The 24826-nt window shown below is 39.7% G+C and overlaps 2 protein-coding genes across 2 annotated transcripts in view; one reads left to right on the top strand and one right to left on the bottom strand.

The window, feature by feature from the left end:
* Nucleotides 1-24826, bottom strand: part of LOC132541259 (PRAME family member 8-like) — a 202579-nt gene that overhangs the window by 41182 nt on the left and 136571 nt on the right. The gene's annotated exons all lie outside the window — the stretch shown is intronic.
* LOC107522110 (guanylate-binding protein 3-like) lies at nt 1153-19153 on the top strand. The gene is given in 11 exon segments (XM_060202306.1): nt 1153-1360; nt 5259-5386; nt 6163-6272; nt 6474-6670; nt 8830-9075; nt 11105-11347; nt 11350-11384; nt 14346-14558; nt 16943-17045; nt 17418-17611; nt 18538-19153. Coding segments are annotated over 11 exon segments (2073 nt in total). The 5' UTR covers nt 1153-1170; the 3' UTR covers nt 18952-19153.

Genomic DNA, 24826 nt, shown 5'->3' with positions numbered 1-24826 from the left:
CATAACAATACAACCCCCACTAGGTCCTCTGTCATCCTTTTCCAGGACCTGTACCCTTCCATCCACCACCCGCACCCACCCCAGAATCTTACTTTGATGTGATACACTATCTCTAGTTCAGGTTCTACTTGTGTTTTCTATTCTGATCTTGTTTTTCAACTTCTTCCTGTGAGTAAGATCAGAATGAAATCTTAACAACATCTGCAACTTGGTGGCTGATATGCAGTAAGATATGCCAGTAAGATTTAACATTTAAAGCATATCCTCATCCAGATATGAAACTTTATCTTTCTCCTTTTCTATACCCCCTCCTCTACTTTCTTTATTTCTCTCTGACCTATCAAATAAAAAAAGAAAAGGAAATATCTTCCCATTCAGTTAAAGAAATTGATTCCTGAAACCATCATTTTGTCTGGGTAACACACTACTCTACCTATCTGTGTTTTGAGAGCTCATTCTTTCCCTCTTGTTTTCTTCAGAGACAAATGCATCTTCCTTATCAGGTTTGGTGATCTCACATACTTCCTCTTTTTCAGAAAGGTTTTTTTCTAGTTACCCTCTACAACAAGTCAACACCCAAACCTCCTTTTGCCCATTCATGGCTCTTTTTCTTCTGAGTATATATCAATAATAGTATATGTGTGTTCCTTATTGATTTCCTTTATTTTCTGGCTTATACTAGAATGATGCAGGAGCAAGCATTCATTTCTTTATCTTTGCTTAAAACTGAGCACCTAAAGAAGACTACAACCTGGTAGTGGCTCAGTAGATAAATCTGTAACTAATGAGAGACTAAATCGTTCTTGAATCTTCTTTAGTCACTACTAGTCTCCTTCAAAGTCCATGTGTCTGCTTATCTGCAAAACATTAATGTTGTCAAGGTTTCATGATCAGCCTTTTTATTTTATTAATGTCATGCATCATATGGGAAAGAATGTTTCAGTGTTCATTTAAGATATATATATATATATATATATATATATATATATATATATATATATATATATATATACTGTACCAGACCTTAGACTAGTGCACTATTTCGAATAGAGTAATGTAGGGAAGAGATAATAAGTCCCACAAGCCGAAAGATGATAAGCACATAACTCATTTAAGATGACTTTGAAATCTTCTATTCTAGTGAGTTGTTTCTCTGGCTTATAGTTCATCATGGCCACTGGACTTAACATGACAAAGCCGATCTGTTTGGTGGAGAATAAGGAAATTCAGTTGAGGGTAAATCCTGAAGCTCTGGAGATTCTTGAAAAGATATCTCAGCCTGTGGTGGTTGTGGCCATTGCAGGACAGTATCGAACAGGAAAATCCTACCTGATGAACCACTTGGCAGGACAGAACCATGGTGAGTATTGTTCTGGGGGGCAGCCATATGTTGGAAAGCAGTGAACTCACAGGCTAGTCATTCCTTCTTCACATTCATTTTGAGGAAAAACTTTACTCTTCTCATTGAAGAAAGCTTCTAATTTAAATGTCAGATTTATAACTTCAACCCCATGTGTCCACAAAAGTCTACCCAATTTGTTCATAAGAAGGGACTCCCCAGTCATATAGTGGGAATCAGGCAGTAGCAGCGGGTTAAGCGCACGTGGCGCGAAGTGCAAGGACCTGCGTTAAGCCAGTTCTAGCCCACGGCTCCCCACCTGCAGGCGAGTTGCTTCAGAGGCAGTGAAGCAAGTATGCAGATGTCTTTCTCTCCCCCTCTCTGTCGTCCCCTCCTCTCTCTATTTCTCTCTGTCCTATCCAAGAATAAATAGCATCATCAGTAACAACAACAATAATAACTACAACAATAAAAAAAAAAACAAGCACGAATCAGGCTGTATTAAGCGCAGGTGGCGCAAAGCGCAAGGACCCTGTGAGGATCCCAGTTTGAGCCCCTGGCTCCCCACCTGCAGGGGAAACGCTTCACAGGCAGTGAAGCAGGTCTGCAGGTGTCTTTCTCTTCCTCTCTGTCTTCTCCTCCTCTCTCCATTTTTCTCTGTCCTATCCAACAACAATGACAACAATAGTAACTACAACAATAAAACAACAAGGGCAACAAAAGGAAATAAATATTTTAAAAGGGCAACAAAAGGGAATAAATAAATAAATAAAAGCTAAAATAAAAGCTAATAAATATCGCATTAGTCAGGATCCATGTACTTTTATATACTCAGCAATTCAATTCTAGCAAGTATTTATTTCATTTTACCTACACCAGGTGGAATATATCATATATATCACACACACACACACATATGGACATTTTATCTCAGACATCATAGCTCTCTATGGAAAACACAGAATATAAAAAATAAATGGCTGTGCCCTGCTAAACCACGCTTCCTTAGATATTTCGTCATGACTCTTTTTGCTCTCCATTGAAGGAAGCATTGATATATAGCAGGTAAAAAAAAAAAAAATCTTGGTCTATTGAAAAAATATGTTACCCACAATTATCTGCCAGATATCATTCCCCTTCTCCATTTGAGAGTTAGAAACATTCTCACACCTTTGTTGATTTTCTATCATACCATAACTGAGACAATGAATGAAGACTCTTCATTCGCTTGAAGATAGAAACAATAAGGAAAGACTGAGTGGTGGGGCACCTGGTTGAGCCCCCAGTCCCCACCTGCAGGTGAAGCAGTGTGGCAGATGTCTCTCTCCCTCTCTTTTAAAATTATTTTTAAAATCTTTATTTATTTATTGTTGGACAGAAACAGAAATTGAGAGGGGATGGGGAATTAGAAGGGGAAAAGAGACAGAGACCTGCAGCTCTGCTTCACCACTCAATGTAGCTTTCCCCCTGCAGGTGGGGACCAGGGGCTTGAACCTGGGTCCTTGCATAGTGTAATGTAAGCCACTGCCTGGGCCCTCTCTCCATCTCTATCACTCCTTCCCCCCTCAATTTCTGGCTGTCTCTATCTAATACATAAGTAAAGGAACATAAATGAAAAATAAATACATTAAAATAAAGAAACAATGAGGAAAAATAGAGATAAAGAGCATAAAAAATTTAATAAGAGTCCATATATCAGCTCAGGTCCTAGAGAGACACATATAATCCTCTCAAGGTATAAGTACAGAACTACAAACTAGGGCCTGTCTACAAGAACATGCATATGACAAAAGGAAATAATAAGAAATAGAGAAGAATGCAGAGAATGGCCAGGTAACCAACCATTAAAAGTTTTAAGTCACACGGAGGCTATATAGACACTAAACCTTGGCAAAGACACAGGTGAGGTGACATGAGAGGACCAGTTAGTGATGACAGAGGAGCTGGGACACTGGGAACTTATGGCTCAGCAGGGTGGCAGTGAGAGAACACACACCTGGCTTGTTGTCCTGCTGCTGCCTCCCAGTCACTACACTTCCTCAGTAACTGGACACAAAGGGAGGTTTTCAGGGTATGATAAAAAAGGTGGTGGCAGTGTGAAGAGGGGGAGCTATCAGGAGTCAGAACAATGACACCATGTGCATAATTTGAACCACATGATGGCAGGAAGTTACAAGAGACATAAAGTCATTCTTTCAAAAACTCTCAATCTGCATAAAAGTTAAATTGACCCTCTTTGCTAAAATGGGAAGCAAACATCCCACCAGACTGAGAGTCACTCTCACCGTGATAACATAAGGTTAACCAACAGAACACAAAGGCAGCCTGAACTATCTGCCATTACTGTGTGTCTTTTTCTCTTCTTACATTCACTTTGGGGGGTGGAAATGATTTATGAGAATGTTGTCACCTGTGTAGCTTCTTTTCACCAAGGGATAGGTGTCAACACATCACATGCACCACAAATTGACATCCTTCTATACCACAGGATACTAGAACCCTAACCCGCTTTCAACTCCCCAAAGCCCTCCCCCTTACTGTTTCCAGACCTGTTGCAATAGACCATACCCACTCTAGATTTAACCCTGTATATTTTCTCTTTGATTCTGAAGTCCCCCTGGGGGCTGGGTGATGATTCATCTGGTGGAGTGCCCAAGTTACCAAGGTCAAGGATCTGGGTCCTCCAATGACCACATAGAAGATCTAGCAGGAGGGAAGTTTTCATGAGCAGGGGAGCAGTACGATGGTGTTTCTGCTTCTCTCTGTCTGTCTTTGTTTCTCACACTCTATCAGAAATAAAAATAATGGCAGCCAGGGGAAGTGGAGCTGTGCAGGCACTAAGCCACAGAGATAACCCTGCTGGCAATTAATTATACTCTTAAATTCCACCTGTAAAGACTTGTGATGAACCAGAAGAACAACACAAATAAACACAATAGTGAGATGCCAACTGACACCTGCAAGCATATCATACATTTTACAGAAGTTAGTGAGAAGAATGTGGGGGAAAGGAGACCTTCAATGCTGGTGGACAAGTTGGTGGAGGAGGTGGCGTGCTGACACCTGTCACAGGAAAATATGTAATGCACCTGTGACAACACTCATGTAAATCAATTTTCGTCCTTTTGTCTAAATTCTTTTTTAATAAAGTCATTTTAAAAAATATTTATTTATTTTCCCTTTTGTTGCCCTTGTTGTTTTATTGTTGTAGTTATTATTATTGTTGTTATTGATGTCATCATTGTTGGATAGGACAGAGAGAAATGGAGAAAGTAGGGGATGACAGAGACAGGGAGAGAAAGACACCTGCAGACCTGCTTCACCACCTGTGAAGGGACTCCCCTGAAGGTGGGGAGTCGGGGGGCTCGAACCAGGATCCTTAGCCGGTCCTTGCGCTTCGTGTCACTTGCGCTTAACCCGTTGTGTTACCGCCGGACTCCCTAATTAAGTCATTTTATTGATGTCAGCATCACCACTCCCTCCACCAGCTTGTCCACCTCCTCCCACATAAGGCATTGGGCTGGGTGGGGCAGTGGTGCAATTGGTTAAGCAGGCATATTACAGTGCATATTAATCTGGGTTCAAGCCCAGGGGTCTTGCCTGCAGAGAGAAAGTTTTGAGAGCAGTGAAGCAGATTGGACAGCATCTATATTTCTCTTTGGCTTTCTATACCGCCCCCCTCAATATCCTTCTGTTCTATCTAATAAAACTTTTTTGACAGAAAAAAAAAAAGGCATTGAGTCCTCAAGCCCATTTCAGACCCCACCCACCTCCCTCTTTTAGAGCCCTTGGATCTGCTGTAATGAACGACTGTCAAAATTTCACCCTTTGTTTTGTTTCACCTTTTGTTGTTGTTCTTTCTTGTTTTCAAAGCCCAACATATGAGTGAGATTGTATCAGTTTCTCTTTGCCTTTGCAGGTTTTCGTTTGGGCTACACAATAAAAGGTGAAACCAGGGGCATCTGGATGTGGTGTGTGCCCCACCCCTCCAGGCCAGACCACACGCTGGTTCTTCTAGACACAGAGGGCCTGGGGGATGTGCAAAGGGTGAGAGAGCATTCTTGCTTTGGTTGCTCACTTACATTTTATTACATTTTGATTTGCTACATCAGTTCAGTATTCCCAATATATTTCTGTAAATTGTAAAAACCACATGAGTTAGAGAAACTAAATTCTCTTCCCTAGAATTTATCACCAAGCAAAAGGTGAATGAGTAGCCAGGTGGTGGTGCATCTGGTTGAGTGCACATATTATACTGTGCAAGGACCCAGGAGATCATCATCATGAAGCAAGAAGTTTATATCCTTAGGAGAATATACAGTATAGGCTAATCTTAGCTACCTAACTTAATAGCAGTTTTGTTCTCAGTACATTCTGATTAACAAAAATTTGCAAAGGAAGCATTGCCCACAAAATACTGCATACTTCTAGATCTATGCAATGAACTCATAGAATTGTTACATATTTACAGTTATTGCATTGTACTATTAGCTAAAGAACTCAGAGGCTGAAGCATCAGTGCCGAAACCAACGTTGAGGTTTGAATTTAGCACTGTCTTAGGATTTTGTTATTGGAGGACATATGTATTATGTAGCTAGAATAGATTTGAAATACTGATTACAAAGTAAGTGAAAGAAACATAAACTTGGGCAGGAGGTAGATAGCATAATGATTATGCAAATGGACTCTCATGCTTGAGGCTCCAGGTTCAATCACCTGCACCACCATAAGCCAGAGCTGAACAGTGCACTGGTTAAAAAACAAAACAAAACAAAACAAACAGAAAAAAAAACTAACCCCTTTGTTGTAATGTACTTTCTAGGGCAACTCTGTGAACGACTCCTGGATCTTCACACTGACTGTGCTTCTCAGCAGTGTGTTTATCTACAACAGCATGAACTTTATCAACCTCCAGGCCCTGGAGCAACTGCAATATCCTTCCAGGAACTAAATCACCATGTTTCATAGAGCTTGTAGGAATGGCAATGGTCACTGTTTCTTCTTCTTTCTCTTGACCCTATTTTCACGGGTGACACAAAGGGGAAACAGTGCAAAGCGTGTTTTCAAAACTTGTTTGGGGGGAAACCTAGAAACTGCTGCAGGGCATTTCTTATTCCTTAGCTAAGGTTCCAGTTATGTGACTGAACTAGCAGAGCTAATCAAGACAAAATCCTCTCCTAGCTCTGGCAAAGTCATGGACTCAGCAGAGTTTGTGAGTTTCTTTCCAGACTTTGTTTGGATTGTACGGGATTTCAAGGTGAAATTAGAATTAAATGGACATACCATTACAGAAGATAAGTACCTGGAGCATGCTTTGAAGTTGAGTTCAGGTATCAGAGAATATTTGGGTATTAAAAGATGATTGGCTGAGAATGAGATCACTGGAGTCTAGTCATTCAACACCTGACTTTTATTTGAGTTTAAATCGAAGTCCATGCTAACAGTGATTGATGAGTAACAAGAGGGTATTGTTTCCATGATCATTACTACTGGAAAAAAATGTTCACCAGTGTTTAAGCTGAGGAGATTTATAATCCAGTAGTGAGTCAAATAATTCCTGAAAAAGTGGTAGCAAAAAAAAAAAAATGAGGATTAAGATCAGTGCTAACACTTCCTTCTACTCGTTTATGCTACTAAGTTATAAACTTCTCCATTTCTATTTAGAGAAACATATATTTAGAGAAACAGTAGGGTTATAAAAATGTTAAGGGGTGAGGGAGATAGTAAAATGGTTTGCAAAGAGACTTCCATGCCTGAGGCTACAAAGTCCCAGGTTCAATTCCCCACACCACCAGAAGCCATAGCTGTGTAGTGCTCTGATAATAATAATAATAATAATAATTAAAAAGAAAAATTATAAAATAAAAATGTTAAAGACAGAATCAAAAACATATCAAATGACCTACTTTACTGTAATTTATATTGTCATTTTACAAGTCTGCATACTATCAATAACATCACTCACATAAATGAGTTGTGTACACAGAATAGTTCCCCCCACCAGACCACTGACCCATCCTTTCATCAAAGTGTTAAATGCTTTCCTTATTCTCTCATGATAATACTTGGCTTCATTCTACAACCATTACAGCATTCTAGGAAATTAATAAAATAAATATCTTGGGCATATTATTGAGCTTTAAAATGCTTGAAGCCTAGAAGCACAAATCTATTTTTGCTTAATACATTTTTTGAAGAATTTATTTATTTATTCACGAGAAAGATAGGAGAAGAGAAAGAACCAGCCATCACTCTGGTACGTGTGCTGCCGGGGATCAAACTCAGGACCTCAAGCTTGAGAGTCTAGTTCCTTAGCCACTGTGCCACCTCCCGGACCACAATACATTTTCTTTCTTAAACAACAAATTATTGAACAGTAGATTTATACTAGGAATTCCTTTGCATTACTTTGTCAATTTCAATGTAATATCTGGAGAACTGGTGAAGGAGATACCCCAGTTTTGTTTAGGCTAATCTTACTGTTTCGTTGTGCTTGCTAAACATGGTTTATAGATTGCCCATAGAGTGTGGTCTCATAGTCTGACTTTATTCAGTTATTATTATTATTATTATATTTATTTGTTTACTGGATACAGACAGCCAGAAATTGAAAGGGAAGGGCTTGATAGAGAGGGAGAGAGACAGAGAGACACCTGCACCCCTGCTTCACCACTTGTGAAGCTTTCCTCCTGCAGGTGGGAACCAGGGGATCGAACCTGGGTCCTTGTTCATTATCATATGTGTGTTCAACCAGATGCACCAACTCCTGGTGTTACTCAGTTTTTTTTCATACTCCAGAGTATCATCAATCATCAATGTTGTCCACAGAACCATCATACATATGCTTAATTCTACCTTACATGACAGCAAACATGTCACTTATGGCATAGAGTTCATAGTATTGGAAAATGACGTCTGATTCATCAGTTTTTCAACAAATATCTATTAAGTAGTAATCTAAAAGTCTACCCAATAATCTACACAGCTCGTGCAATCGCTAAGGAACGTGATCATGAAATTTATTTATTGGGTTGGATGGCTCCTATTTGCAACAAAGTATTTCCTGCCTCCTTGGCTTTGTACAAAATAAGGAAATTTGGGGCTGAGTCATGGCACACCTAGTTGAAAGCACATATTACTACCTGTAAGGACCTAGGTTTGGGCCCCCGCTCCCCACCTTCAGGGGAAAAGCTTTGTGAGTGGTGAACAGTGTTGCGGATGTCTCTGTCTCTCTCCATCTCTATCTCTCCAGTTTCTTTCAATTTCTGGTCATCTCTATCCAATAAATAAATAAAGATAAGACAAAAAATTTTTAAAACCAAAATAAGAAAAATACATGTCTGGGGGATATCAGCATAGGTTTACTTAGATAACTAAATAAAGGAATTGCAGGCTCAGCAGTTACAGTAATGCAAATATCCCTGTATATAATCTTTATCCCCTTTCACTGATAATGGTTTCTTTCATTTTTCCTTTCCTATTTCTACAGATGAAAGTAAACTAATACAGCATTCAAACACAACTAAAGAGTGTATCCGGAGTTTTATCCCCAAGAGGAAATGCTTTACCTTTAGCCAACCAACAAAGGACGATGAATTATTACTCAGTCTTCACAAAGTATCAACAAACGAACTGGAATTAAATTTTCAAGAGCAATCTAAAAAATTCTGTTCATATATCTTTACACATTCAAAGACCAAGACCCTAAGAGAGGGAGTAATTGCCACTGGAAACAGTAAGTCTCTTCTGTTAGAGCTTATCTCTCTGTGTTTCTGTTTATGTGGTCAAGCAGTGATTGTTCTTTCTACTTGCTTAAGTTAACATGTTCCCCTCTGTGTTGCAGCATATTGTGGCAAAAGACAAGATCTCATATTCCCTTAAAACTGAGTCGTCTTCTGTAGTAATTTAAATGTAATCTTATGTATAGCTAGTTACATGGTCCTTTACCCTTTACAGACACACTATGACGTGTGCAGAGACTGCATCATCTTGGATTTGTTTCCTTTTTTTTTTCAGTGATTTAGTAATGATTTACAAGATTGTAAGATAATTGGGGTATAATTCCACACAGTTCCCACCATCAGAGTTCTGTGACCCATCCCCTCTTTTGAAGACTTCTCTACTCCTAAATATCAGTGTCCCATAATCCTTGATGACTGTTTTATTTTTTTTTCCGATAAGTCATGGCCTCATGTATGTGTGATTTCAATACTCCTGGGCTACTTTTAAAATTTTTTATTAATGTTTTAATAATGATTAACAATACTGTACAATAACAAGGGGTATGATTCCACGCAGTTCCCACCACCAGAATTCTGTGTCCCATCCCCTCCATTGGAAGATTGCCTATTCTTTATTCCTCTGGAGTATGGACCAAAGATCTTTATGGGGTGCAGAGGGTGGAAGGTCTGGCTTCTGTAATTGCTCTTCTGCTGGACATGGGTGTTGGCAGGTTGATCCATAATCGCAGCCTCTTTCTATCTTTCCCTAGTGGGCTAGGGATCTGGAAAGATGAGTTTCCTGGACACATTGGTGAGGTCGTCTGCTCTGGAAGGTCAGGATGACATGATAGTAGCATCTACAACTTAGTGGCTTACAGGTGGTAAGATATAAAGCAAATTGTTCAATAAACAGGAACCCAAGGTGGGAATATAGAACATGAAACTAAGGGTCTTTGTGTGGGAAGAAGCTAGGAAGTCTGTTTTAGATATGTTCCAAGGGGCCCATGACTATAATAATTTTTGCCAGAGTTTGATAGCTAACGTGCAGGTGGACAAAAAGTGTTACCTGGGAAGATAGTGTCAGAGTTGGGAATAGGGCTAGAAAGCTGGATTATGGCAGAGAGTAGTTCTAGGTAGCTTTTTATTCAGAGAGACAGAGAAAGAGAGACACCACAGCACTAGAGCCCCACTGCCAGCTCATATCCATATGGTGCCATGGGCTACAACCATACAAAGTAATCACCCTGTGCAATGAGACAATTGGCTGGCACACATTGATGATTGCTTGATCCTAGCCAACCAGATACAGCATTATATCAAAAAGATTGTTCATCATGACCAGGTGGGATGTATTCCAAGGAGACCCAACATTTTCATTTGGAAATAGTGTCAACAATTTATAATATTGACTTATTTCTTAAATAAATTCTGTTGTTTCATTTTCATGGGAAAGGATTTCAGGAAATCTTAGAATAACAATACCAACTGGTAGACATCATAGAATGAGGTGAATTAAAGAACCATAGAAGGGTGAATAAAGAACACAAAATGAAGTCATTTTAAGGAAATGGATTCAAATGAATTCAAAGAAGGAGGGGGTTGGCAGACCATGGTGGGCCAACAAGCGCACATAGTACTAAGCACAAGGACTAACTCAAGGGTCTGGGTTCCAGCCCCTGGCTCCCCATCTGCAGTAGGGATGCTTCACAAGTGGTGAAGCAGGTCTGCAGGTGTCCATCCTTCTCTTTCCCTCTCTGCCTCCCCCTCTTCTCTCAATCCGTTTCTGTCCTATCCAATAAAATGGAAAAAAAAATGACCACCAGGAGCAGTAGATTCATAGCATTGGCACCAAGCTCTACCAATAAACCCTGAGGCAAAAGAAAAAAAAAGTATAGAAACTAGGATACACAAATTTGTACAAGAATGAAGATGAAAAGGAGAAGCAAAAAAAAAAAAAATTATAAAATTTTGTACAAATTAAAACACTGATTCCCTAAGTTTATACAGTAACTGTTGGTAACTCTATTTATTCTCCAGATTCAGGACTGGGGACTCTGCTCAAGTCCTACATAAACGTCATTGACAGTGGAGGAGTACCCTGCTTGGAAAATGCAATGATAACTCTGGCCCAGCATGAGAACTCCATCGCTGTGCAGAAAGCAGACCACCACTACAGTGAGCAGATGGCGAGGCAAATAACATTCCCCACAGACACTCTCCAGGAGCTGTTAGATGTGCACACAGACTGTGAGAGGGAAGCCATTGCAGTCTTCATGGAACACTCCTTTGGGACGACCAACAGGAGTTCCAGAAGAAACTTGCGGTAATATATTATAACATATATCCTTCCTGATTCCTGTCCTAGAAAGATGACTAGACTATCCCCTTTAGGAACCATGGTTCATTGGTGTCATTATGAATGGAATGTTCTTGTTAGTCGCCTTGTTATACATGTTAAAAGTGCATCTTTTGTAGGGGCTAGGCGGTAGCGCACTGGGCTAAGCGCACATGGCGCAAAGGGCACATGGAGCAAAGCGCCAAGAACTGCCCCAAGGATCCGCAAGGAAATGCAAGGATCTGCAAGGATCCGAGCTCTGCCCACCCCTACAATCTGTGAAACTGGTCTGCAAGTGTCTTTCTTTTTTATAAAAAAATTTTTAAATATTTATTTTATTTATTTATTCCCTTTTGTTGCCCTTGTTGTTTTATTGTTGTAGTTATTATTGTTGTTGTCCTTGTTGGATAGGACAGAGAGAAATGGAGAGAGGGAGGGGAAGACAGAGAGGAGGAGAGAAAGACACCTGCAGACCTGCTTCACCACCTGTGAAGCGACTCCCCTGCAGGTGGGGAGCCGGGGTTCGAACCGGGATCCTTATGCCGGTCCTTGTGCTTTGTGCCACCTGCGCTTAGCCCGCTGCACTACAGCCCGACTCCCTGCAAGTGTCTTTCTTATCTCTCCTCTCTCCTTCTATCTCGACTTTTTCCTGTCCTATCAAACAACAATAACAACAATAAAGTCAACAAAAACAACTACAACGAAGAAAACTCGAAAAAATGGCCCCAGGAGCAGTGGATTCATATTGCAGGCACCGAGCCCCAGCAATAACCCTGGAGCAAAAAAAAAGTGCATTTTTTTGTAAAATATTTTTCTATTGTGGCAAAAACCAAAATACTATGTACTTTACAACCTAAAAGAACACACATAGCTCGTAGTTGTTTAGATCAGACATCTACACAGAATGTGTGGCTCTTCTGATCACATGAATCAAAGCTAGAAAAAAGTTCCAATGTGGGAGTCGGGCAGTAGCGCAGCGGGTTAAGCGCACATGGCGCGAAGCACAAGGAACGGCTTAAGGATCCGGGTTCCAGATCCCAGCTCCCCACCTGCAGCGGGGGTCGCTTCTCAAATGGTGAAGCAGGTCTGCAGGTGTCTGTCTTTCTCTCCCCCCTCTGTCTTCCCCTCCATTACTCTTTGTCCTATCCAACAACAATGACATCAATAACAATAATAATAACCACAACAATGATAAAAGAAGCAAGGGCATCAAAAGGGGGGGGGGGAGATAGCCTCCAGGAGCAGTGGATTCATGGTGCAGGCACCTAGCCCCAGCAATAACTGTGAAGCCAAAAAAATAAGTTCCAATGTGCTGAAGCTGCCATCTGAAGGTATGAGGAACACCCCTCCTTCACCAGCAGTGATACAAAATCTCTGTGATGGCCCTCTCTACCCTCACATGGAAAAAAAAACTTATTTGTGTATGTCCATATACTCAATTCTCTCTCTTTTCATTTTTTATTATTATCTTTATTTATTGGATAGAGACAACCAGAAGTCAGAGGGAAGGGGGGAGATAGAGAGACAGAGAGACACCTGCAGCCCTACTTCACTGCTCATAAAGCTTTCCCACTGCAGGTGAGGATGGGGGGGGCCTTGAACCCAGGTCCTTGAGCATTGTAATATATGTGCTCACCCAGCCCTTGAGAAAACCAATTTGAAGATCTCGTGAAAAGACATATGCTTTCATTTTCCTGTGTAGTCACTAATTCTTTCTTTTTATTGCAGTTTTCTTTTTAATTGGGGGGTTAATCTTTTACATTCAACAGTAGATACAATAGTTTGTACATGCAGAACATTTCCCAGCTTTCCACATTTACCAATTCTCAAAGTTTACGTGTGCCATAAAATCCTCACACAAGTATTCACCGTGTGCACAGGTACACGCATTACAGTAAATGGACACCAAATAAGGGAATTCTTGGGAGTCGTCTTCCTTCCCATTTATCACCAGCATCTTCATAGAACATTCGTCCTACGTCTCTCTTTTGTCATCCTTAAATTTACAAAAATATCTTAGTTCACATGAGAGAAACTCAACCCTATGAGAATACATAAATACAGTAAAAAGTATTTGCTACAACATTCTCTCACACTGAGCTCTTCACTGAAAGAATTTCTGAAGTATTCAAAACTCTGTTCAGACACTCTGTAACTGATCAGTACACCATTGGTTTTCTATGCTTTTATCCATAACAGTGTTTCTCAAGAAAAGTCTCCTTCTAATCAGATTGACCTGTTTCTCATTGTTATGGATGGATGCATCACTGTCTATTTTACTACTGGTTTAAAAAAAAAAAAAACATAGATAAGAAAACATTTCAATTTGGACCTTGCTAAGTTAGCACATCTTAAAAGTTCTCATCAATGCCAAAAACAAATTGTGTATCTGGAGGTTGGCAGATGTTAACCAGACAAACTGAGCAATTAGTATGAAGTTTGCATAAGCTACAAGTCATACTGCTGTATGCCTGAAATTAATATAATCTTAATTATCCCTCAATTTCAAAATATATGTAAATATATATAATAAACAGTATCTAGGTATTTATCTCAGTGAATAGATCATAGAATTTAAACCATGAAATCCCAGATTTAGTATCTGGTACCACATATAATAAAGCAGAAAAGCACTCTATTTTAAAGAAAGAAAGAAAGAGAGGGAGGAAGAAAGAAAGGGAGAAAGAAAGGAAGAAAGAAAGATTTTTTTTTTTAAGAATCATGAAACCCATGTCTACCAGTTCCATAAATTCACACACGGAGGCCTGAGGCCAAAGTGGACTCTATACATACCTACAGCTAGTCTGTCAGTGCAGGACTTAACTCTCCTGACTCATGACTGTACCAGGTTCCAGTGTACTCTTAAACTGATGGCTTCTTCCAGAATCACAGTTTGACTTTCCCTTCTAATAATTTCTTTCTATGAATTTCTCCCCATTTTCATGGTAGCATACCATGGAGCAAAAGATGGAGAACTTCCGTCTGCAAAATGAAGAGGCATCTATGAAATACTGTGAAGAAGAGCTCAGAAAACTTGCACAGTCCTTGCAGGAATGTATTTCAAGTGGAATTTTCTTTGTGCCTGGAGGACACGCCCTTTACTTAGAAGCAAAGAGAAATATTGAAGAGGACTATGAGCTGCTGCCCAGGAAAGGAGCTAAGGTGAAGTATAGTGGAAGTGGGCCAAGAACAGTACATCTCGTCAGCCTGGATAAAACCACAGTGAAAGGGGGCCAGCGGTAGTGCAGTAGGTTAAGCACACATGTTGCGAAGCACAAGGACCAGAGCAAGCATCCCGGTTCGAACCCCTGGCTCCCCACCTGCAGGTGTTTATCTTTCTCTCCCTCTCTCTGTCTTCCTCTCCTCTCTCAATTTCTCTCTGTCCTATCCAACAACAACAACAGCTATAACAACAATAACAGTAACAAGGGCAACAAAATTTAAAAAAATGGCCGCCAGGAGCAAAGGATTCAGAATGCAAACACTGAGCGCCAGCAATAACCCTGGAGGCAAAAAAAAAAAAAAAAAAAATCACCACTCCTGAAACTTTCCCCCTGTAGGTGGGGACCAGGGGCTTGAACCTGCATCCTTGCACACTGTAATGTATGTGCTTAACTAGGTGTGCCTCTGCTTGACCCCTCACAGGGTGCCTTTCTAAACAGGAAGGGACAGAGGCTGCATAGTCCAGATAATAATCTGCATGTCACCAATACCTGTGATTAGGTGCTTAGTACTACTCAATGCCTGAAATTACTTAGGCTTCACAGTTATATCTGTGTTCTTTTACTATATGTGTCTTTCTCTTTACAAATGCTGAAAAAGATATAGAGTAGCATGTCAGAAAAAGAAAAAAAAACAACATGGTGGTATTGCAACTATATGATAATATTGTTACATATATGGAATTATATGTAAATGCTCAACTATTAGATACTTTAAAAACAAATATTTCTTCAGGAGTGTAGAGTTCATTATTGGGAATTTAGATGAAAATAAACAGTCTTATCACTTGGTAAACAATAATAGCTTTTGTACTAAGTAGACTGAATACATGATTAAAGAAATAAGGCTACTCTCAAGAAACATGATTTCACCTGAGAAAGGTCCATAAGCACTACATTAGAGAAAGAGGGATGGGGAACATTTAGTTAAGTCCACATGTTACTGTGTTCAAGCTTCAGTTTCTCCCTGTACTTATCCAATAAATAAATAAATATATATATATATATATATATATATATAAATAAACCCTGGGAGTCAGGTGGTATTGCAGTGGGTTAAGCACATGTGGCACAAAGCACAAGGACCTGAGTAAGGACGTCCGCTGGACTCCACCTGCAGGGGAGTCACTTCACAAGCGGTCTATTTTTCTCTCACCCTCTCTGTCTTCCCCTCCTATTTCCATTTCTCTCTGTCTTATCCAACAATAATGGCATCAATAAAAACAAAAACAATGAAAAACAACAAGAGCAACAAAAGGGAAAATAAATAAATAAATAAAACTAAATTAGATCTATGAGAGTAATGATTCTTATGTAGCTAGGCACACAGATAATAATTATGATGGTGACAATTATGGTGATGGAGGCGGTTAATATTCAGTACTCGATCCACAAATCAAGTATATTTTTAGGTGATGTACTTAGTCAACTAAATACTCAAAATATAAAACTAATAAATAATTATCCTATGAGGCACTAAGAATTTAAGAAGTCGAGCTCAGCACATATATTACCATGTTCAAGGACCTAGTTTAAGACCCCAGTCCCTACCTGTGGGGTGGGAGTAAGCTTCACAAGTGGTGAAATAGTGGTATGTGTCTCTCTTTTTCTTTCCCTCTATTTGTCTATACCCCCTCTCAATTTATCTCTGTCCTATCATGGAGAAGGAAAAAAAAAAAAGGGGGGGAAAAAAGGATGAAGAAGAAACAATAGCCACGGGGCGGGAGGGCAATAGATTCACTGTGCAGGCACTCAGAATCCAGTGATAATCCTGGTGGCAAAAATTTGGTTAATTTAATTAATTTTATTTTATAAGTTTCCTGAGCTCACACAGTCATCATACACGTATCATCCAAGATAACAGGGTGACTCTATGTACCTATAAGTTATTCAAAACTTAAGAGATTTAGAAATGCTTTTTGGGACAGGAAATGAAAGTGGAAGTATCACTAAGGAGTATCATAGTAAAGAAAAGGGAGATGAACACGCAGAAAGAATAAAAAGAATGTACAGATTGCAAACAGTGGAGGATTGTGTTTGTAGAACAGCACATAAGACCCTCACTCTGCATTCTGAAGAGGGTTGTAGTCTGAATTCTGAGGTGAGCAATCTCAAGGGCAAAGAAGGAGGCTGTGTTAGAGGGTTTTCAGGCATCACTAAAAAGATTTGTTTTTGGGTCATGGCTACTGAAAGGTAGGAACCACTATGGAACCCTAGGAGATATAAAGAATTTATGGGGTTCAATTTTTGTTTCACTGGACATAATTTCTAATATAAAATATCATTCTTTGCTGCCTTACCAGTCTTTGTTCATTTTCTCCTTAGGAAAAGGAAGTTTTACAGAAGTTCCTGGAGTCTCAGGCAGTAATAGAGAAAGCCATTCTAAAGGCAGACAAAGCACTCAGTGATGGGGAGAAGGCCATAGCAGGTGTGTGGGGGCCTAAGGGCAGGAATGCAGGGAGGGAAGGGACTGAACACAGAGACTCAGGGAGGCTCCTGAAGTGCCCTTTGACAGAACTAACAGCAAGTTTTCCTGAAACAAGCAACTTTCTCTAAAGTTGCTTGTGGAGAGAGACTGCTATGTATGCAATAACTTAGCAGAGATTTGGTTGATCCTATAATCAACCTGTACCTTTTCATCCTATTCTAATATATGTGTTGCAGGTAGGACTAACATGAAAATTCAGAGATCTCTCTCTGGTATTTAAATTCATTACAGTCTCTGAGTTCTGGGCTGAGGGGAGGTGCTTGACTTAACATGATATTTATTTTGTTGCTCTGTGACTCTGTGGTGGAACAGTGGAATGTACCCAACTCAACACAGAGAAGAATGAAAATGAGATGCTAAGACAAAAGCTAAAGGAGAAGGAGCAGATAAGCATGGCTCAGTTAAACTGTTATCAGAAAAATTTGGCCCAACTGAAAAAAAGGATGGAAAGGCAATATCACAACCAACTTGAAGAGAAAAAAATGATGCTAATGCATAAGAGAAAGGTAAGTCGTCTGGGTGAGGCCTTGCCATGATTGCTTATTGAGAAAAGCCATCATAACTAAGAAAGAACAAGAGATCTGTCTCCTAAGGAAAACACAATATTTAAATACAATTTTAAGTGAAGTAATGATGCCTGAGAAAAAAAAATTGAAAGAGGATTTCCTAGAGTATCAAATAAATATGAAAATGTTGTTACCTTAACTCTACACTATTAAGCATACTCTATAGCATTCAACTTTGGACAGTATGAATATCATACCCTAGGCTCCTATATTGTGCTGATTATAGTTTTTAATTCTGATTTCAAATGTAAAGGACATTGACCACAGTGTCCCTAAAATATTTGGTTAAAACTATCAAAGAAATCTGCAGTAGATCCTTCTGGTCTTCAGGTTGTACCTAATAGTTCAGGTTGTACCTAAGAGTTACTATTGTATATTTAAAGCATTAAAACTTTCTGAAATTGTTTCTAGGTCTTCCTGATTCATCCATAAACCTGCAATAAAATGCATTACTCACCCAGACCTGTAGCTTGATAGCCCTTGCTTACTAGAGAGTCAGCACTTTCTGTTAACTATTACATGAATACTACAATGCTACCTTAGTAGGATCACAACTTAACAAGAATTAAGCCTATACTTTGTTTTCAATATGTTTTAATAAAGTAGGATGAACTACTGGTATGGTTGTCATGTAAAGCCCCATCTACATCCTACTCACCTTAGAGATAACTCTAAGGCCTCATGGGAAGCAATAAACCATAGCTAACTCCATCCATGTATATTTACCCAGACATTTGGGAGATGAAATGAAGTCATCAAAGAGCTATGAAGGTTGCAGAGAAATGACACAAGTCCTCAGCTATTGTGGTCATTAAATCCAAACATATGGCTCAAATTTTCAAAGGGAATAATTTCCATCTTTACAGCTCCTGAAAGAACTGCCTGAGGAAGGATTTCCAGAGAAATCTGAAAAGGTTAAAGAAGAAATAAGAATAATAGAAGAAATGATTAAGCAAATGAAAAGCAAGTGGCCTTCAGTGATTTCAGAAACTCTTGTTTCTCTGGGTTGTGCACTATTTTTATGCCCACTTATCTGGGTAAAGGCAGTGGGTACAGGGATAGTGGCTGTTGGTTTAGCTGGAAAACTTATTATTTCCATTATAGAAAATGATAAAAAGGAAATGTGGTTGCCAAAGAATATCAGAGTCTATTGTAAAAAAAAAATTGAGAGGGCTTTGCAATGGTGCACTTGGTTTAGTTCACATTATCATGCACAAGGTCCCAGGTTCAAGCCCCCAGAGCCCCACTCCAAAGTAGGGGGAAAGTTTCATGAGTGGTGAGACGGTACTATGCTACAGGTGTCTCTCTCTGTCTCTATCTCCTACTCTATGATGTTTTTCTCTCAATTTCTCTGTTTGATTAAATAAATTAGAGGGTAGGAGAAGACCACATGATGGTTCAGCAAAAGCCTTTTATGCCAGGTGTTCCAAGGTCCCAGGTTCAGTCCCCAGCACCAGCATAAGCCAGAGCCGACCAGTTCACTTGTATTTCTCTGTGTATCTCTTTATATCTCTCTTACACACACATTAAAATAAAATGATTTTAAAATAACTGAGTGTCAAGGAGATGACTCAACCATAGATTCATGTCTTGCATGCATGAGACCCTGTGTTCAGCCCTCAGCAACAAATAACAATAAAAACAAAACTAAATAGAATGTCATCAATAGTGGAATGTTGCTAAGTTACACTGTTCTCACAGACAAACTAAAGAAAAACTCAAATTTTATATAACTAAAAAATAGAAATGGGGCTTGCGGGAGTTCAGCTGGTTAAGTGCACATGTCTGGAAGCACAAGGACCAGAGCAAGGATCTGGCTGGAGCCCCCAGCTCCCCACCTGCAAGGGAGGGTCACTTCGCAAGCTTTCTCTCCCCCTCTCTGTCTTCCCCTCCTATCAATTTCTCTCTGTCCTGTCCAACAACAACTACAGCAACAACAATCATACTAACAAGAATAACGATAATAAACAACAACAGCAACAAAAAAGGAAAAAAATAACCTCCAGGAGTAATGGATTTGCAGTGCAGGCACTGAGCTCCAGTGATAACCCTGGGGGGGGGCGGTGGAAACAACTTAAAAGACAATGATTTATTCATGTGATTTTTTTAAATGTATTTTTTTATTATTTGAGAAGGGGGAGAGAGAGGGAGGGAGGGAGGAGAAGGCAGAGGGAGGAAAGGAGGGGAAAGGGAGGGGTAGGGGAGGGGGAGAGGGGACTACACTGATACATCCAGGGCCAAGTGTTGTGAACTAGAAATATTATGCATGTTAGTGTGATGTTCTAAACACTTGCACTATCTTCTCAGCTAGCAAAGAAAACGTTCAAACAAATGAAAAGAATTTATGAGATGAAGAGATATATTTTTTAAATTTTTTATTTAAGAAAGGATTAATGAACAAAAACATAATGTAGGAGGGGTACAACTCCACACAATTCCCACCACCCAATCTCCATAACCCAGCCCATCCCCTGATAGCTTTCCCATTCTCTAACCCTCTGGGAGCATGGACCCAGGGTCATTGAGGGTTGCAGAAGGTAGAAGGTCTGGCTTCTGTAATTGCTTCCCCGCTGAACATGGGTGTATTTATAGTCTATATATTATGGGCAGGAAGATTGATTCTTTAAGCTATAAAGAGCTTTTACAATCAGTTAGAAAAGAGCAACACAAAAAAGAAAAAAAATAAGAAAAGAGCAACACCACATATTCAGGTACAAAAATATAAAAAGAGAATATAAATATTCTACTTTACTTATTAAAAACTATATGAATAATAATTTGTAATAAGACTTTAGAGTATACTATTAAGTCATAGTCTGATAAATCACTAATCAATATGAGAGAGAAAAACAGATTGAATGTCTCAAACTTTTTAAACATAGAATTCAGTCCTGAATATATATTCTGTCAATCTAGGCACTTAAATTTTCAAATTAGTGAACCGATTGAATTGTAACACTGGGATTAAATTATTAATGGCACAAAGGGCAAGGACCAGCAGAAGGATCCTGGTTCAAGCCCCAGCTCCCCACCTGCAGGGGAGGCGGTGAAGCAGGTCTGCAGGTGTCTATCTTTCTCTCTCCCTCTCTGTCTTCACCTCATTTCTCTCTGTCCTATCTAACAACAACAACATCAATAGCAACAATAATAACTATAACAACAGTAAAAAGACAGCAAAATGGGAAATAAATAAATAAAACTTAAAAAAAAAAAAAAATGTGAAAACCCCTGAGTTCACAGGGAAAGCTTCACCAGTGGTGAAGCAGGGCTGCAAGTGTCTTTCTGTCTCTTTCCCTCTCTATCTCCCCCACCTCTCTCTGTCTCTATCCAATAATAAATAAATAAGTATAAATCAAACTTAAATATATATATATATATATATATAGTTATTTGTAAATAGCATTAAGTGACACAAATCATGATAAGGTCTTGGATGGTACAGTAAGTCCTAACCATGGGATTTTCAAAGTCAACCAAGTTCCCAAATAACTTCGTTATAACAATAACTCTCTATTGCTTTCTTAAACTCTAATACAGCAAAGAACCACCCTCATTCTTTATAAAACCCCTATTTTCCCAGTCCTGGAACTTTTAGGGCTTTGCTAGTCTTCCTTCACACTTCTCTCAATCCATACCATTAGATACAGCACCTGCTGATCTCAGCCAAATCAATACAACCAATGCCATCTTGATGTTTCCCTTCAGACTGTGTCCAGAGACTCCAGACCTGGGATGTCAACCCTCCAGCTCCACTACACTGGTGAAACCTTTCCTAGCTCAAAGGACTCCTTAATCCATTTCAGGTGGTGCACTTCCTAACAAAGCTACAGATAACAAAGACATAGACCAGGGCTCTTGAGATAGGGCATATGTACATGCATCCATAAGTTAGGGGAAAATACATACCTTCAAGTAAAAGTGCACAGTAGTTTGCAGTGACTCAATAAGTACAGCAAGAAGTAGAAAGAACTAAAAAGTGCCTTATTTACATGACAACCCCTCCTGACAGCACTGGGTACTAAGTGCCTGACACTGGGCTAGGTGGTGGTTGTTTCTGGGAATGTCAGAGCTGGCTCTCTCTCTCTTACAAAATTACTTTTTAACAGGGGTTTAAATTCACGCCATTCCCGTCACCAGAGTTCTGAATCTTCAGTCTCCCCACTGCAATCCACTACAGTTACCCTAAGTTTGTAGATATGGGCCAACCATCATCTCTACAACTATCTGTCTACATTTATACATAATTGCCCCCCTTTTTTTTCTCCTTATTTATTCTTCTCTTCCCCTCTAAGCCACTCATAACATCATAGCTACCTCCATATGTCCCTCTCCTTTTCCTTCTCTCTCTCTCTCTGGGTGCTGATGGAGCTGGAGTGCAGAGTCCTCTTATCTTCATCCTGTCACTTCTCCCCCTCAGGGAGTATGGATCATGGCTGTTTGGGGAGGAGCAGAAGGTAGGAGGTCTGATTTCTGTAATTGCTTCTCTGCTGAGCATGGGCATTGACAGGTCAACCCATACCTCTAGCCTGATTTATTTTTATTTTTATTTATAAAATGGAAACACTGGGGAAGTAGGGCAGTAGCGCAGCAGGTTAAGTGCACGTGGCATAAAGCGTAAGGATTCTGGTTCAGCCCCCATCTCCCCACCTGTAGGGGAGTCGCTTCATGGGGAATGAAGCAGGTCTGCATGTGTCTTTCTTTCTCTCCCCCTCTCTGTCTTCCCCTCCTCTCTCCATTTCTCTCTGTCCTATCCAACAACGACGACATCAATAACTACAATAATAGAACAACAAAAGGGAATAAATAAATAAAATAAATATTAAAAAAAGAAAATTTAAAAAAAATGAAAACACTGACAAGACCATAGAATAAGAGGGGTACAATTCCACACAATTCTTGATATCAAAACTCTATATCCCATTCCCTTCTCTGATAGCTTCCCTATTTTTTATCGCTCTGGGAGTATGGACCCAGGGTCATTATGAGGTGCAGAAGGTGGAAGGTCTGGCTTCTGTAATTGCTTCCCCACTTAATATGTGTGTTGACAGGTCAATCCATACTTCCAGCATGTCTCTGTCTCTTTCCCTAGAACCCCCTAGCCTGCTTCTATCTTTCCCTAGTGGGCTAGAGCTCTGAAGGATCGAGGATCCAGGACACACCAGTGAGGTCATCTGCTCAGAGAAGTTGGGATGGGGTCTTGGTAGCATCTGTAACTTGGTGTCTGGAAGGTGGCATGATCTAAATTGAGACAAAATGGTTAATGAATGGGATCCCAAAAAGTAGGATTAGAGTAGATGGCATTAAGAATTTTAGGGTAGAAGAAAGCTAGAAAATCCATTCTAGGCATGTTCCTGAGCCAAACAACCATGGTAGTTTTGCTTGAGTTTGATAGCTAGCCTAAAGTAAGATAATATTGTTTGAGGGAGTCGGGTGGTAGCACAGCTGGTTAAGCGCATGTGGCACATAGCACAAGGACCAGAGTAAGGATCCCGGTTCCAGTCCCCGGCTCCCCACCTGCAGGGTTGTCGCTTCACAGTTGGTGAAGCAGGTCTGCAGGTGTCTGTCTTTCTCTCCCCCTCTCTGTCTTCCCCTCCTCTCTCCATTTCTCTCAGTCCTATCCAACAATGACATCAATAACAACAATAATAACTACAACAATAAAGCAACAAGGGCAACAAAAAGTAATAAATATTTTTTTAAAAGAATATTGTTTGAACCTGGGTCCACCTGCATATTAGACATCAGGCTCAGACAAAAACTGGTAAAATTATGGACCCTTGGAATATACTTAAAATATACCTACTATATTTTTCCAAAATGGAGACCCCAAGTCTTCATCTGCAATATTCTGGCCTTTAGGTTCATGATTAGTCAACACTTTGTTCTGCTTTATGTCTTAACTCTTTTTTCAGCCATCAGGTTCCAAATGTTACCGTGATGCCAACCTGACTTCCCTGGGCAGATGACCCTACCAATATGTCCTGGAACCCCACCTCCCCAGACCCCTGTCCCACTAGGGAGAAAGAGAGACAGGCTAGGAGTATGGATCAACCTACCTATGACCATGTTCAGTGAGGAAGTAATTTACAGAAGCCAGACCTTCTACCTTCTGCACCTCATAATGATCCTGGGTCCATACTTGCAGAGGAATAAAGAATAGGAAAGCTTTCAGGGTGGGGGGGATGGGATAGGGAGTTCTGGTGGTGGAAACTGTGGAAATGTACCCCTCTTATCCTATGGTCTTGTCAATATTTCAATTTTATAAATAAAAATTATATAAATTAAAAAATAATATTCTCTGAGAGAACAGAGTCAGAGTAGAGATAAGGTCTAGAAAGTTGGATTTGGGCAGGGAGTAGCTCATGTTCTTGAGAAAAAAAAAATCTGTGGCTAAAATTAACTATTTACCTTCATCCATCTGACCCAGGGCATATATATATATATATATATATATATATATATATATATATATATATATTTACATTTATATTTATACTTAGCACCAGAGCCTGTGTAACCTCTACATCCCTACTGATCTGAGCCTGCAGCTCAAGGTCACAGCTGGGAACACTGAAGGCTGCACTCATTTTCAGGAACAGTCTTTCTCAAGTGGCAGAGCAGGATACCCCAGCCACCCTTCAGAGACTGCAGCTATTCCTACCATCGCTGCTTTATGGTAAAGACAAGGTCATGGGAAGGGCCCACAAAATGCCATTCCCGATGGAAGTGACCAGTGGTGGTAGAGAGAGGGATCCCTTAGAGGTCTAGGCCCACTTGAATATGTATCACTTTGCTGTCTAGCAGCAAATAGCTTATGACTCACATTATTTTAGTCTACTTGTTATTTACAAATAAATGCTTTTACTTTTCAGATCTGCCTTTTTTTTCTCAGTTTAAGAAGTCATTTTATTTTTTAAAATTTCTTTATTGGGATTTAATATTTTATATTTCAACAGTAAATACAATAGTTTGTACATGCATAACATCTCCCAGTTTCCCATATAACCATATATGCCTTTTTAAAATTTCTTTATTGGGGGATTAATATTTTATAGTCGACAGTAAATACAATATTTTGTACATCCTCCACTGTCACCATTACTCTTCAACATAGTATTGGAAGTTCTTGCCATAGCAATCAGGCAAGAGAAAGAA

Source organism: Erinaceus europaeus, chromosome 11 (assembly GCF_950295315.1).
Source record: "Erinaceus europaeus chromosome 11, mEriEur2.1, whole genome shotgun sequence".
Classification (NCBI taxonomy): Eukaryota; Metazoa; Chordata; class Mammalia; order Eulipotyphla; family Erinaceidae; genus Erinaceus; species Erinaceus europaeus.
This window is presented reverse-complemented; position numbering and strand designations above follow the sequence as displayed.